We start from the raw sequence: 15,885 nt of genomic DNA, 5'->3' as shown, positions 1-15,885 counted from the left end.
TGCACCATAGTCAATTGAATGGGACCCCTAGATAGCCACTATCTATAAAAGCCAAAGCAATCATACCTGGATATGTCTGAAGAAGCGTGCATGCAAAGACTACCTTCCCCAGGAAGGGCATGGCAGAACTGCTCAGTTGTGGAACAAAACCTAAAGGACAGCGACTGCTATGTCTTCGGCTGTTAAACTAACTTCTGCCTTGAATCTTTATGTCCCTGAGTGCTTCCAAAGTAACAACAGGCGATAGGACACACCTGCCAACCCATTACTAAACAGGTTTGCGTATTATGTAGTTGATGATATCTCCTTATGTTATTCCTGGCTAGGATCCACTAAGGACAATTAGAGCTCACCTTATTTATGCAGTTGCCATATCATAAACTAACATGTGGTGGCTTTTTCTTGAGATAATATCCTGAAATAGTATGCTTGCTTTCTTTAAGCTTTATGAAGAAAAAGAAAGACTTGCATTTATATAGCGCCTTTCACAAACTCAGGACATCCTAAAGTGCTTTACAGTCATTGAAGTACTTTTGAAGTGTAGTCACTGTTGTAATGTAGGAAATGAGGTAGCTAATTTGCACACAGCAAGGTCCCACAAACAGCAATGTGATAATGACCAGATAATCTGTTTTAATGATGTTGGTTGAGGGATAAATATTGGCCAGGATACCTGAGAGAACTCCCCTGCTCTTTTTCAAAATAGTGCCATGGGATCTTTTATGTCAACCTGAGAAGGCAGACGGGGCCTCGATTTAACGTCTCATCTGAAAGACTGCATCTGCGACAGTGCAGCATGCCCTCAGTACAACACTGGAATGCCAGCCTAGATTTTATGCTCAAGTCTCTGGAGTGGGACTTGAATCCTTCTGACTCTGAGGCGAGAGTGTTGCCACTCAGCCATGACTGACACTTTATTATTGTCTTAACTTTGCAGTTCACCATAAGTATGCTGGCATTGCTAGGCTCCAAGCTGGCTTGAAAATGTAACTCTTCAGGACCCCACTGCCAGATTTCATATATGAAAGTAATGGTCCCTATTTCTATGTGGATGCTGGATGAAAGAGCGTGTCAGATTATCTGCTATAGGTGTGGACTTACTATTTGAAGAAATTTAGCTTCTACATACAAAGCTTCCTATGGTCTACTCTGTGATTTTCTTTCTGACCTACTGGCATGATTGGGGGATGTGCTTGTTTATTGCTGTATTTCATTTCTATTACCTGAGGTTCATTGCTGTCTGTTCTGGGTAACCCAGAACGAGCTATGGGCAAGATCAGCAGGGACCTACATTTTCAAAGGGATAGTGGCATTTTATCCTCTGTAGAATGATGGCAATTCCTATTTATATGGGGATCAAACTTTCTTTATAAGAATGGCAAGGACCATTTTTATAGTAGGCAAATTAACATTGATCAACTTTTGAAAACCTGTTGCTACCTATAATGAGTTAACTATTTAATCTGCCTATTTTGTGATGGGAGTAGTTTTTTTTTAAATGGCTAATAACATTTCTTTTGCATGAAACACAAAAAACCTCATCTTTATTCTTTAGTTTTGCTTTTTATTTTATTTTTTGCTGAAGCTGCTTTTTTTTTCTGTTTTGCATCCTGCTGTTTTTTCCTCACTTCTGTATATAGTGGACGGAGAGCTGAAATTGTAACGTAAGTTATTTTTTGCACTTCTCATATACAGTGGTGCACTTGATATTGAATCCTTCTTGAGATCAACTGATTCTCTAGAAAACCAAAATTGATCTTAATACCTCTCATGGGTTTGCTTTACTACAAATAGAAAGTTGGCACAGAATATTTTGCTATATAATGTACAATTATTTTCAGGTAATATATAAGGCTTAGAAATTAGACTGTTGGACATCTAGATTAACAGGGCTGGAAGTTATGAATTCATAGTCGAGAATGGTTCTTCAATAATTATTTGAAGTTGTAGTTTAAAACCCAATTTTATAAAGAGCTTCCTCACCAATGCATGTCGAATTGTGTTCATTGATTTGTCCTATACTCACTGGTTTGTTATTGAGTGTGTTGATCATTGAGAAAATGAGCCAGTATTAAAAGACCTGTATTATGTCTTATTAATGGGTAGTACAACAATTTTAATAATCTGTGATAACTGTACATAGTGTTGAAAACCTTTAATGGTAAAGCCATAGCTAATGAAAACTTGAGCTCAATTAGCTGATGTCAGATGGATGTGGGATCAATGCCTCTCATCAGCCAGGGTTCGCACTTCTGATTGCTATCCAGTTCGTCCTGTTGGAAAGTGCGCGTGGACAGCATTGGACTCTATTCTGGTGCCAACAGCTGCAAAGCTGCCACCACTAATTGGGCTCACACATGAAGAATAGTAATTTGTAGAGAGCACAAATTCAATTTGGGGGCATTGTCCCTTTGAGAAATTCATGCCCTTTATGCTGCCTGTTTGATAAAGTGATTATCCTGTAGTTTATTCTGTACTAAGGGTATGGTAGCATAACGGTTATATTACTGGACTTATAATTCAGAGGTGGGCGTTCAAATCTCACCATGAAATCTGGAAATAAAAAGCTGGCATCAGTAAAAGCATCATGAAGCTGTCGGATTGTTGTAAAAACCTAACTGGTTCACTAATGTCCTTTAGGGAATGAAACCTGCCATCTGTACCCAGTCTGGCCTACATGTGTCTCCAGTCCCACACCAAAATGGTTGATACTAAACTTCCCTTTGAAAGGGCCGAGCCAACCACTTGCTTTCTCATTAACTTTTGTTCCAGCGGCTCCGGTCTTTTTTTTGGTCAAAAAAAGCTGCTGGACCTTTGGGAATTAATCCTTAAAATCTTGAATCTGACCATTATCAAAACCATCAAAAATCTTCCACGCCAAATAGTTCAAAATTCCAATAAGTGACAAATTGAAATTGTATTTTACATTCCTTAAAATCTTTTTGTATCCAAACTGATTTCAGTTGTGAAGAGACATGTTTCTCCCATGTAATTTCTTCCATGGCAGAGCTTTGGCAGTTAGATTATAGGGATAGTCGAGCAAATGATCTTCGTGCCATAACAGCATAAGGAAAAGTATTTTAAGGAATCTTCTGTTCTGCTTACCCAGTGACTCCACTTCAAAAGCAGTTCACTGAATGTGAAGCACTTTGACATGTTAAAAGTTCTTTCTTTCTGAAAACATTTCCAGAAAATGCCTATTTGAATTAGTAAAACATAAAAAGGAATGCACTGGAATACAGATCATCTGGCAATTTTGCAGGAGGCAGCAGGAGCCATTTTTCCCAGTTCACTAACTTTTCTTCTTAGGCCGTCCCTGACTTGCTTCCACATTAAAAATGAGTTCGCAGGTGACTGATGAGTCCAATGCGGGACCTACAGTCTCTGTCACAGGTGGGGCAGACGGTGCCACTAACTTAGTTATCAACTATATCACACAAAAGAAACCCACCAGAAAAGTTAAATTTTGAACACAACTCTTCCCTTACAAAAATACAACAGTACTTAAAAGATCAATATATTAGTAGTTGAAATTGAGTAAGTATCAGATTCAAGCACTTCTACTTTACATTTGTTGCATTTAAATGTTACATTTGTAATCCATTGGCCGAATTCATCAATGTTGCTTTAATAGAAATTTTGATTTTTGTGTAAGATTTATGCTATACAAATGAATGTTATAACAACCACAAACCAATGAGTTACTGAATTACCATAAAAATCAGTGAATTACTTTTGAAGTGGAGTCACTGGGTAAGCAGAAAAGGAGATTCTTTAAAATATCTTCCCTTATGCTGTTATGCCATGAAGATCATTTACTCCACTATCCCTATAATCTAACTGCTATAGCTCAGCCATGGAAGAAATTACAGGAAACTTTGTGTTATCCGGAGGCTAAGTGTCCGGCAAGCTCGAGCCACCGGCAAAAATCAGGAGCCGTTTTGTTAGGTTTTTTTTCTTCTCGTGGCTTTTTTTTCGAACAGTCAGGCTCTGGAAAGTCTCTTTGAAGCTGTTGCTAAGCTACAGAGACGCTTCCAAGGTACGGGCCGACTGTTTAGAAGCTGTTGCTAAGCAACAATATTTGTTGTCAGATACGGAGATGAAAAGCTCCGTATGCTTCAACATTAACGCTGGTGTGTCCGGCAGTTTTGAGGGAACGGCAACAGCTCGGTCCCGTCTGTGCCGGATAGCACAAAGTTTCCTGTACATGGGATACGTGCAATGAAAAATACTGCCATATTTCAGAAGCAAAGTTTCTTGGTGAGACTTGTCTTGGCACAAGGAAAAACGAACAATGGAGGACCATTTTGTCAAGAGACTGGAAACGTATCAGTAGTATAGGTACAGTAGAGTAGTGGCTATGTTACTGGACTAGCAATCCAGAGCCCTGGACTACTAATCCAGAGAATCTGAGCTGCCACGATGATAGTTTGAGAATTTGAATTCAGTTTAAAAGAAATCTGGAAATAAAAAGCTGGTGTCAGTAAAAAGTGACAATGAAGCTGTCGGATTGTCATAAAAACCCAACTAGTTTGTTAATCTTCTTTAGGGACTGAAACCTGTCGTCCTTACCCGGTCTGGTCTATATGTGACTCCAGTTTCACACCAATGTGGTTGACTCTCAACTGCCCTCTGAAGTGGCCTAGTAAGCCACCTAGTTGCATCAAACCGCTCAGTGGTTCAAGAAAGCAGCCCACCACCACCATCTCAGGGCAACTGGGGATGGGCAATAAATGCCAGACTTGCCAGCGACGCCCACATCCTGAGAATGATTTTTTTTTTAAATACCATACCGTGGTTTTATCCAGGTGAAAGTTTTCCCTCTCATTCACAGGGACATACCTGAACTTTTACCTAGGGTGGAATATCCTTTTTTTCCCACAGGTGATTGAAAAGGCAAGGGCAGAGGAAACCAAGAGAGTGTTAACCCCGTCACAGAAAGCTTGATGGTCAGAAAGCTGTTCATGGTTAATTAATCCACCTAGAAGGACAAGGGCAGCAAGCGCATGGGAACACCATCACCTCCAGGTTCCCCTTAAAATCACACACTATCCAGACTTGGACATATATTGCCGTTTCTTTATCGTCGCTAGGTCAAAATCTTGGAACTCCCTACCTAACAGCATTATGGGAGTACCTTCACCACATGGATTGCTGTGGTGCAAGAAGAAGGCTCACCACCACCTTCGCAAGGGCAACTGGGGTTGGACAATAAATGCTGGCCTTTCCAGCAACGCCCATATCCCGAGAATGATCAGAAAAAACAAATTAAGGATTTACATTTGGTGTCAGGATAGAGAGGAAAATGCTACCAAATACGTAATCCCCAAGATCCTAATGCTTAAATCACTGTTTCATTAGGGCAAATGTTCCATTCGCTCTTTCAAAGCAAGTTTCCCTCACTGTTGGGTTAGAGAAATCTGAAAGGTGAGAGATCCTCCGAAGTTCCCAATTCTAGTATATTTAAAATGTATTAAATATAAGTTTATCCATTCTCAGAATCTTGTTTGGCATAATGGCCCATAATTTCCGATAGGAGGCTTCCTGCGTGTGGGTACCTCCTATCGGAAAAAAATCTACGCTCTTACCTGAGGGCTCCCGAGGTCTGGACACTTCCGATGCTGGGCCTCGCCACAGTCGAAATGCGCAGGGCCCACGTATCCCAGGGGCTGCTTTTACCAGGCGTAAGATTTCTAAAGGTTTTCAGTGGGCGGAGGTCCTGCAGAAAGCAAAACTACCCCCCGCAGAGGCCCTTCTCTAGGGCAGGCGTCCGATCTGTCAAGAGGATTCTTGACAGATCGGAAGTGCCGGTTTTCAGTGCATACACACCTGTAGGCATCAGAAAATATGGGCCATTGTGTTCTGTGCCATAAATTCACTGGAGTAAACATTTGATAATGAATTATTTTGTATTTGATTATAATTGCATAATTTAATACAAATTTGCCTCATCAACTTTCTTATTCTACTATGTCTTTTTTTTACAGAAAGTGCGCCCTAAGTGGTCAAACTAAAACTTGTAAACACCGAATTAAGCTGGGAGATTCCAGTAGCTACTACTATGTTTCACCATTTTGTAGATACAGGGTAAGGAATGATGCACCTTCTGTATGTTTTTTAACGCATCATTGTACTGTAATTTATTCTTCAGAAAATACTGAAAACCAGATAATATTATTATAATTCTGGTACCAACTAAGAGATTTTACGTTTTTCTGTCTTGCTCTCTAGATTATGTCTGTATGCAACTTCTTCACTTATATTCGGTATATTCAGCAGGGTCTGGTTAAACAGCAGGATGGTAAGTGATTATTTTGAAAACAGCAATTGTATTTAAACCTTATTTTGATGGTTATTAAGGAAGCATTATTTGAGGGTCTGCTGTGATGTAATTTTGTAATTAAAGGCAGATTATGAGCATGGCTTGCTGCACATTGCTAAGGTCTCAAAACATATATGTGGAATTGTTGATTTGGTTGTGGTGGTGCCTAGCATTAGTGTTGCCACTTTCAAAAACAGTAGATATGTGAACATAGAGAGTAACATAGAAAACTAGCAAAAGCAGACCAACAGAGTCAAAAAAAAGAAGCTGATGACTCAAAAAAAGCTGTTATCAGTAAAAGTGACCATGGAGCATTTGGATTGTCACAAAAACTCAACTGGTTCACTAATGTTCTTTTGCAAAGGAAACCTGCCATTCATACTTGGTCTGGCCTACATGTAACTCCAGTCCCCCACCAACGTAGTTGACTCTTAAATGCCCTCTGAAGTGGTCTAGCAAGCCACTCGGTTGTATCACCAACTAGGGATGGCCAATAAATGCTGGTCTTGCCAGTGACTCCCACATCCTGAGAATGAAAAAAAAAGTCTGTCTCTGCAACTATAGTTTCCCAACCTTGGTGAGTTTACATTGCCACTCTGCTCTGAACTCCTCTCAGTCCATGCTGCTGATTAAATATTTCAACAATTGCTTGTTAGGTATGATAACAATGTTCATGCAACTACATATAATTTTATATTGACAAATACTTTGTGGTCAGTGCGTGATTTTGAAAGTGAAGAAAATTTTGTCTCAATTTACTTAACTTTCCTGCAAGGCATTGTTTTGAAAACTTGGTGCTCAATATCTTAATTATATCTGAAGTTATGACCTGTATTGTATACATTAAATATGTGAAAAAAAGTTTACTGTATTGTATTTGTGCATTGCTTATGAAAATTCTGACTACCTCCAGTCAGTACTATGTACGGTTACAAACATATTTTGAGCACGTGACTCTTATTAAATCAAGAGTGATGTACATTACAATCCATGTCATTTTCTGATTTTTTACATTCTGTTTTTACAGTTGAACAAATGTTTTGGGAAGTGATGCATCTGAGGAAGGAAATGTCACTAGCCAAATTGGGATTTTACAAGGAAGAACTCTGAGATCCAACCGTTAGAAAAAATGCATGAGCTTTAATGAGTGATCAACAATAATGTGGTTTCTAAGACTTCATTGTCCTAATATTTATTTCTCTTATAGTAGGTCTACCATCTCTGATTTTTTTTCAGCAGCTGCACTTAAGTGCCGTAAGGGTAGTTAATCTTTGACAAATGACAAGGGACTGAAAAATATTTTTTCTGTTGCAAGCATTTAGTTTTGGCGTTTTAAGAACTGTGTTGAGTTGTTGAGTATTTGCAACTGTATCAGTGGCACTGCATAGAAAAGAAGTTATGGGTGTAATGAAAGCAGCTGAAATAAATTTTGACCTCAGTTATGTGGTATGCAACATGTTTGCAAGAAAAATGAATGCTTTGTGTGTACTGGCTTTCTGTTTTCATAAGCTATATTTTAAAATAGTTTGACAGGATGTGTGTTTTTCATTCTCATTAGTAAATCAAACTTTCCATCATTTGAATTCAACTTCAGTTAATAATGGTTTGGGTTATTGATTTCACATTGTGCACTTTAAATACAGTGTATTTTCTAAGAACAACACTTTATAATGCAAATCTATAGCAAATCTAAGACAAATTGAGACATAAATAAAAGGGACTAATATGAAATGCATTCATTATACATTACTGTAATAATTTAAAAATGCACTAAATGACAATAAATGTATTCTGGTAAATGTTAGCTTGCAGTTTTGAAGATTATCTGCATATGTTATATCATGGGAATACTGATGTTGCTGAATTACCAGGAGAAATTGATGATGGGTGGAGTTTTTGTAATATTTGTCCTATTGAGAGTGCATAAGAACATAAGAAGCAGGAGTAGGTCATACGGCCCCTCGGGCCTGCTCCGCCATTCAATAGGATCATGGCTGATCCGAATCTAGACTCACGTCCACTTCCCTGCCCTTTCCCCGTAACCCCTAATTCCCTTGTCTGCTAGGAAACTGTCTATCTCTGTTTTAAATGTATTTAATGTTGCAGCTTCCACAGCTCTCTGGGGTAGCAAATTCCATAGATTTACTACCCTCTGAGTGAAGAAGTTTCTCCTCATCTCAGTTTTGAAAGGGCAGCCCCTTATTCTAAGATTATGCCCCCTAGTTCTAGTCTCACCCATCAGTGGAAACATCCTCACCGCATCCACCCGATCAAGCCCCCTCACAATCCTATATCTTATATCCTGTCATTTGATTGTCTCTGTTTTTATGATAGAATTCCAAAGTAATTCTGTTCAATTCCTTTTATCTCATTGCCATTATCAGTTACATTGATGTTTCTCACACAAGCTGTGTTCTCAACTGCTACAGGTTTAGGGAATAAACAATTCTTGACTTGGCATCCAGCGGTAAAAAAAATACATGTCTTTGTCAATGATAAAATGTGCTCACTGAGCTTGTGTTGACAACAGTTGATTGTTTCTTTGCCATCTTCCTGAACTGAATATCGATCTCTGAGGGTGCAGGGGAATGATTTGGACCAAGTTTCTTCTTACCAGTTTTAAAACCTTTAACTGTAAAAAGGGGAAGAAAATACTGTACGTCAGAAGCATTTTTGCCTGTCGAAATCTTTAATTTGTTGGTTCTTCGACATCATGGATAATTTGGAGGATACCTGTTTCACTTTTTTGTTCTGCACAATGTCCCTTTTCATTCTCCATGCATTTTTCAATTGTACCCTTCCTTGAAAACAGAGATTCTGCAGTAATATCTTGAAAGTTTTAGGACTAAGATCCTGTGTTTTTCTGCAGCTTTTTTTAAGGTGAATTGCGTGGCAGATCACTAGACACATCCACATCATGGCTGCTGGTTTTCAAGGCGTCTTAACACCATTGAGGAGTTAAGTAGAGGGCAACCGCTTCCTCCAGGGAGGGAAAATTTCAAGAAGAGCCAACTCTGATGTAACTGCTAGAGTTGGTTAAAGAGGGGATTGACGCACGCCTAAAAGTGGGCTTTATGCTCTCTTCCTCTGCTTTGTCTGTTTAAGTCTAAAAAGAGGGAAATAAAATGTTAAAATTGGCGTGAAAGGGATGATGCATTTGTAGTATGCTAAGAACCAAGAATGAGCACCAAGCAACAATAATGGTGAGTTAAGTCTTCATCAGTGTAAAAGGCTATAACTCCTGACAGCATTGGAAGAAAAACGAATATAATGCACTCAACACTGAGAACTTTTTGGTTTCTTACTGAATTATCAAAGTATTTAATGGCCTCGATTTTCACGGGGCGGGGGTGAGAAGGTGCAGGGGAGCCCAGTAGCAGGCAACAAACCCGGCAAGGCTGGTGACGTGGAGGCCCTGCTGACCTTGTCAGCAAGGTGTCATTTAAATAAATCTCTGCAGAGTCCCACCCAACAACCGGCCGGATTGACTAGCTGGCCGGCGGATGGGAGTGGGCATCTGGCGGCAGGAGGCCGCAGCCGGAGACCCATGTGAATGGTTCCTGGCAGTCAGTGGGGTGGGGAAGGATCTGGGCAGGATCAGGAATGGGGGGGGAAAAGTCTCTTGGCAGGACCGAGGGTGGGGGTCGGGGGGAAGGATCTGCCAAAGGTCGGGAGGGGGGGCTAGCCCTGCACAAGGGAGGCCCAAGACTTCTTTGGGAGGCCCAGTGGAGCACTCTTGAAACTCCTGGCCCATAAGGAAACCTTCTGGGCCTCTTCTGGCCCACAATCCGACTCCTGACAGGTTTGCCTGATGGGGGAGCTGTCACTGCTCCATCGCTCAGGCCTTCAACTAAAATTGCAGATTGGATCCTAATGACATCCTTAGACCTGATCTGCATATTTAAAGGAGGACCCCGCTTCCTTCCTGCTGGTGTCTGGCTCGCCAGCTCAGAAGAGCAGGTTAATATCGGGACACGGTGGGAAGGCAGCAGGATCAGAGGGGATAAATGACTTGCCTTATTTTAACAGCCCCCCTGCCTTGGCCTCGGCCTGGTTTTCCACCAGGCAGGGGCAGTTAAAATCGGGGCCATTGTCTACTGTATTAGATAGCTTTCTGATTATTCAAAATATGACCAACACTGAATCATTTATTTTTATTCAGGGTATTACAATTAACTTTTTTTTCCTTTAGATATTTTGCTTTGAAAACAATTAATATAATTTTGTAAACTGTTAATAATTAGGGCTTTGTTTTTCTGATGAATACTGGTCAAATTTCATAATTTATGTATAGCTTTGAATTTAAAAAATATGAATCAATGTATTCATTGGCCCAGAAATTGCTCGAGCGTGGCATCTCACGGCGTGCCCCATGAGTTGTTTTTTTCCCCTCACCCTTCAGCTTGAAAAATTTGCACTGCAAATTGCTAGAATCGTGAGCTGATAACGACACGTCGAGTTCAACGGGGCATCTGGAATCTTGGTGGACAACAGACGACAGAGAAGGAAATAGGGTGAATTAGAGTCAAATTAGATACAGAAAAAGAAATAAAGAGGGGAAAGAAAGATTGGATTGGGAGAGAAAAAGTCAAAGGAAAAGTAAGTAAAAGATTAAAATATTTAAAATTTAAAAACCTCTAGGAACAATTTACTAGCTGTGTTTCACCACAGTTTCAATTATTCCCTTTCTGGGCCACCGAGGTTGAGTGGCATTGTAGGAACATAAATCTTGTTATTAAAAGAGTCCTTGCGTCATTAAATACCAGCCCTAACTTTCTGCTGCGAGTTTAATTCATTTTAACAGTGCAAATTTCTTGAAACTCACGGGGGAGGTTGACGGTGAGCTGCCGTTTTTGTGAGGCTAATGGCGGAGTGGCGTAAATCGTCCAGCAGTTTGTGGCGATTCGCAACTCTCGGCTTATGTCTTCCTCGCCACAAATTGCTGTTTTTTTTAACACACTAATAACAGCGTGTGCAATGAACTCGCTGTTATTTCCCCAGCAAATTCTGGGCCGTTGTGTAAAATTTCTAGCAAAATGTTCACTTAGACACTTACAATTAAATGTTTCTATTGATTGTGAAACTGGCAAAGATGCACCTAATGGATCTGCAAAAACAGTTTCTGTTTTCTGCAGTGATTCACTGATTTATCTTGATATCTTTCCTAGAAATGCCCACTAGTTTATCTGTGAATATGACCTACAAAACAAACATAGATTTATTTAAGCTTACTTTTGGGTCTGAGACAAAGAAATAAGGCTAACAGTTTCTCTTAAAAATTATTCAATTTTAGAATAAATTCCAAAGATACACAAACCCATAAATGCACACAATTGAAAATGTAGGGCATAAATGGAACTGTTACTAAATAATGGAGAAGTGAGTAATGACAGAAATTTTCAAGTAATCAGGAGACTGTTGATTATACACTGCTTTGTAATGGTGTTAATTTGCATGTATATTCCTGCCTGAAATCCCGCTGTTCTCAAAAGCAAAATTGCTGGCGCAGAATTTGTCTGATTCAAAGAACATTCATGATTGCATGGATCCCTGCAGTCCATGAAGAAAAGAACAGTGCCATTAGTAGCTCATGCAATAAAGCTATAATCATGTACAATTATGCAAAGGAAATTCATTATATTAAGACTTTAACCATTTATATGCTTTTGTCCATTTTCAAAAAATTATTTAAAGGGAAATTTTAAATTGCCTATAGAAATAAATATTTATTAATGACTTGGATAAAGGAATAGAGAGTTGTATATCCAAGTTTGCAGATGACACTAAGTTAGGAGGGACAGTAAGTAGTGCAGGTGGAAGCAGGAAATTACAAAGGGACAGAGACAGATTAAGTGAGTGGGCAAAACTATGGCAAATGGAGTTCAATGTAGGCAAGTGTGAGGTCATCCATTTTGTACCCAAAAAAGATAAGTCGGAGTATTTTCTAAATGGGGGGAAACTAGGAACTGTAGAGGAGCAAAGAGATTTGGGGGTTAAAAGTTCACAAAAAAGCTAGTGCACAGGTGCAAAAAGCAGTCAAAAAGGCTAATGGTTAAAAGACCTGCAATCTCAAGGGACTGGAATACAAAGGGGAGAAAGTTATCCTTCAGTTGTATAGAGCCTTGGTCAGACCCCATCTGGAGCACGGCATTCAGTTTTGGGCACCTCAGGAAGGACATATCGGCCTTGGAGGGGGTGCAGCGCAGATTCACCAGAATAATACCGGGCCTTAAGGGGTTAAATTAAGAGGACAGGTTGCATAAACTTAGCTTTTATTCCCTTGAACGTAGAAGATTGAGGGGTGATCTGATCAAGGTGTTTAAAATGATTTGATAGGGTAGATATGGAGAAACTATTTCCTCTAGTGGGGGAATCGAGAACAAGGGAACATAATGGTAAAATTAGAGTCGGGCCATTCAGGAGCAAAATTAGGAAGCACTTTTTCACACAAAGGGTAGTAGAAATCTGGAATTCTCGCACCAAAAAGCTGAGGATACTAGGACAATTGGAGCTTTCAAGACTGAGAGATTTTTGTTAAGTAAGGCATTAAGGGATATGGAGCTATGGTGAGTAAATGGAGTTGAGGTACAGATCAGCCATGATTTAACTGAATGGCAGAGCAGGCTCAAGGGACTGAATGGCCTACCCTTGTTCCTAATGTTCCTATATATGGGGTTGGAGATGTGATCATGCTAGATCAGTATGCTTCCATTTACATCGCACCCTTCACATCAAAACTTCTGTGTTCCACACATAACAAATACTTTCCAAAGTTTGGTGACTTATGGAGGCAAACATTTACAGCTCAGTGGAAAACTGGAATAAAGAGCATGATTGCAGGTCTTTTAACCATTCCCCATGGGGAAAAAAATTAAGAGCTTGAAAATAGGGAAAGTGTTGGGTAAGAGTCAGTGAGTAAACTGTAGGGTGTTGCTGACTCAAATTCCATGGTGGTGATTACTTCCAAATGAACCTTGCATTATATATGCTCTTGCACTTGCCAGCCCGCAATTTTCCGTCTATTTTAATGTGAGGATAATCACGGACTGGCGAATGGAGAAGCGGAAAACTCAGCCTTTGTTTCTTGTTTATTTTCAGGATCAAGAAAACTGCAGGTGCACATTCTCACCAAATTGCAGTGTGCCTATTTGGCCTGGGCAGCATGTAAGCTCCCTGTACTTGACCTACTGACCTGGTGCACGAAAACGTGACTGACTGCATTAGCAGTGGACAAGCATAAATCATATACAAACATTTGTGGAATTTTCTTTTTAATATTAGATGCAAAATATATGTAACAAGAATGGACATGTCACAAAATTGATCCTTGCTGTTGCTGGGAGGACAGAAAGGTAAGACATTGCACTGGGATACCTCTGTCGGATCATATTTTGCCATCCTCCCAAGAAAATAACTTAGCCGGTTCAGCAATTCACCAGTTATATCACCAGAGGCTTGCTTTTGGCGTATCGGCAACTGAAATGGTGTACTGGGGAAGTGAGGGTAAGAACAGTAGGCCTCAACCTTCGCTACCATAAATTGTCTAAGAAACTAACAGACTTCTATTCTCCCTTATTTTTATGATGAAGATATGTTGATTCTTTTAAAATAAGTAATCAATAGTCTCACATTATTTCTTGCCCTCCCTCTTTATATCTCACTATTAGCAAATGATATGACCTTGGTAGCTATGAAACGAGTAATGCTGTTTATCAAAGTGCACCATTTATGTTACTTACGTAATAGTTCCACTGCCCTGTGCAATAAAATCGAATTGCTGCAATCTGCCTGCACAGAGTACAGCAATGATAGATGAGGAAAAGGCTTGAAGGGACTGGTCAAAGGTCTTCCAAGTATTAAGAACGAGGAAAGATTTCTTGTATTAAGTGCGCTTGTTAAGACATTTTCTACAGAGGACTTGCTTATGATAATTTACCACCTTGGAGTGGTGTACATCAACCATAAATATCTGCTCGTGATTTTCTGTCAAGCATTACTGTTGATAATACAGCACCTGGGCAAAGGTAAATTGCACAGAAAGATTGAAAGCTAATTGTACTTCAACTGCACAAATACAGAAATGTTCAGTGTACAAACATGCCTCTTGTTCAGTTTGCCGAGTGTAAAATGGGAGTGTATTCTTTTCTGAACAGCTGAAGAACCTGAGAGTTTGTCGAAGTGTTTTTTGGAAAGAGTTTCAGGTTCGTGTGCTCTTAAGACTTAGCACATGGATGTTTTAGGAGAAAATGAAGCGCTGCAGCAGTTTTTCGAAGGTAAGAACGTCTTCTATGATTTTTTTAAAAACTCGAACTATCAATTTTAGAAAAGTTTTCAGTTCTTTGTCTTTTAAAACTTGACTTTGTGTATTCAGTGCAAAGTGGTCCCGCTTTTTGGATGACCATTTGGAATGGCCAGAGAGTAGAATTTGAAACGCTGGAGCATGTTATAATATACTAACACGTTGAAGGTTGTATCCTGGTCATCTGGATTGCCAATTTACATGTTTTATCCCCCCTCCCCCATTTGTTATGTCTTTAAAACACAGTCCACCCTGTGTTATTTTCAACAAGCTGTACAGCTGGCGTTCCTTGGGTGGTGGGGGTTAGTTTCATTCTGTTCTTAACAAAAAAAAATTGGTGACTGGTCACAGAGGATAGGAACAAATGGCAGGCCTATCTGAACAAATCATCTACTTGTTTCAGTTATTGATACAGTTTTATTTTACTTCATTACAAGCTACAGACTAATAGAAATCAATTATACTGTATCAGGAAGAATTTTTTTTTCAATTTTTTATTTTGTTCAGAAATAAACAAATCCAGAAGGAAGCCCAAACTGCATGACATCGAGCAAAGTAAAGGTTGAACGCAATTAGCTAATATATTTGGTTTCCGTGGTCATTTTTGCTTTGTGTAATGGAGTGAAACCTCCATTGAAGCATTTCCGATCAGAGGTCAAAATCATAGTTTTAATGTCAAAACTAAAAGGGGTACAGTGAGCGTTTTTAATATCCATTTCTATGCCAGCATCATCATAAAAGTGACTGTATAATTCCAGAATTAGGTCCTAATCCAACACTGCGATAACAGTTGTGAGTTTCCCTGGGGGAGACTGAGTCATATCAGGTGGTCTTGACAAAGAGGAAGTATAACTGCAGCATTGTATTAAAGAGGGTTTAGAAAGTGCTCTGGGTCCCTTGGAGCTCCTGGCACTTTATAGGAACATAGAAAAGATTATACAGTCCATCTGTCCAATCCCGAAAACGAATGCCTCATAATTGCCCATTCCTGCAAATATCTATGCAATTCTCCCTTACATTTTTCCACATTATCTGCCCCCACTGTTTTACAGAGCAGTCCATTCCACACATTCACCACCCTCTGTGTAAAATAGCTAACTCTAAATTGTCTATGCACCTTCCCTAGAATAAGAAAGAAACTTGTACTATTTAAAGCTATCCTTGGGTTGCCATTTGAAGTTTTGTTTTCCTCATCATTACCAGTCTTGTCACATCTGCTGTACTGCAAAAGAAAACCTGTCTAATCAGTGCTTAGACTTTCGAT

The 15,885-nt window shown here is 39.6% G+C and overlaps 2 protein-coding genes across 9 annotated transcripts in view; both read left to right on the top strand.

Moving 5' to 3' along the window:
- Positions 1-7,857, top strand: part of rab3ip (RAB3A interacting protein (rabin3)) — a 64,454-nt gene extending 56,597 nt beyond the window's left edge. Inside the window, exons 9-12 of one of the 5 annotated variants that reach the window (XM_086009359.1) lie at positions 5,362-5,427; positions 5,988-6,087; positions 6,232-6,301; positions 7,350-7,857. In XM_086009359.1, the coding sequence (XP_085865485.1) occupies positions 5,362-5,427; positions 5,988-6,087; positions 6,232-6,301; positions 7,350-7,432 (319 nt within the window). In that variant the 3' untranslated portion in view covers positions 7,433-7,857. Of the gene's footprint in view, positions 1-1,640; positions 1,665-5,361; positions 5,428-5,987; positions 6,088-6,231; positions 6,302-7,349 lie in introns of those variants that run through there. The other 4 variants (XM_086009360.1, XM_086009361.1, XR_015081433.1 and 1 more) reach the window with 4 other exon arrangements.
- A 2,170-nt stretch (positions 7,858-10,027) lies between these two features.
- The window catches only part of myrfl (myelin regulatory factor like), a 90,473-nt gene continuing 84,615 nt past the window's right edge, over positions 10,028-15,885 (top strand). For 2 of the 4 annotated variants that reach the window (XR_015081432.1, XM_086009358.1), the window contains exon 1: positions 10,028-14,595. Coding sequence is in view for 3 of the 4 variants with exons in the window: in XM_086009358.1 (XP_085865484.1) it covers positions 14,550-14,595 (46 nt within the window). In the remaining variant the exon portion in view is untranslated. The remainder of the gene's footprint in view (positions 14,596-15,885) is intronic. The other 2 variants (XM_086009355.1, XM_086009356.1) reach the window with 2 other exon arrangements.

This window comes from Somniosus microcephalus, chromosome 16 (assembly GCF_052327205.1).
Source record: "Somniosus microcephalus isolate GS21.2 chromosome 16, FLI_Smic_1.0, whole genome shotgun sequence".
Lineage (NCBI taxonomy): Eukaryota > Metazoa > Chordata > Chondrichthyes > Squaliformes > Somniosidae > Somniosus > Somniosus microcephalus.
The sequence above is the reverse complement of the archived record's forward strand: the minus strand, read 5'-3'. Positions and strand labels throughout refer to the sequence as shown.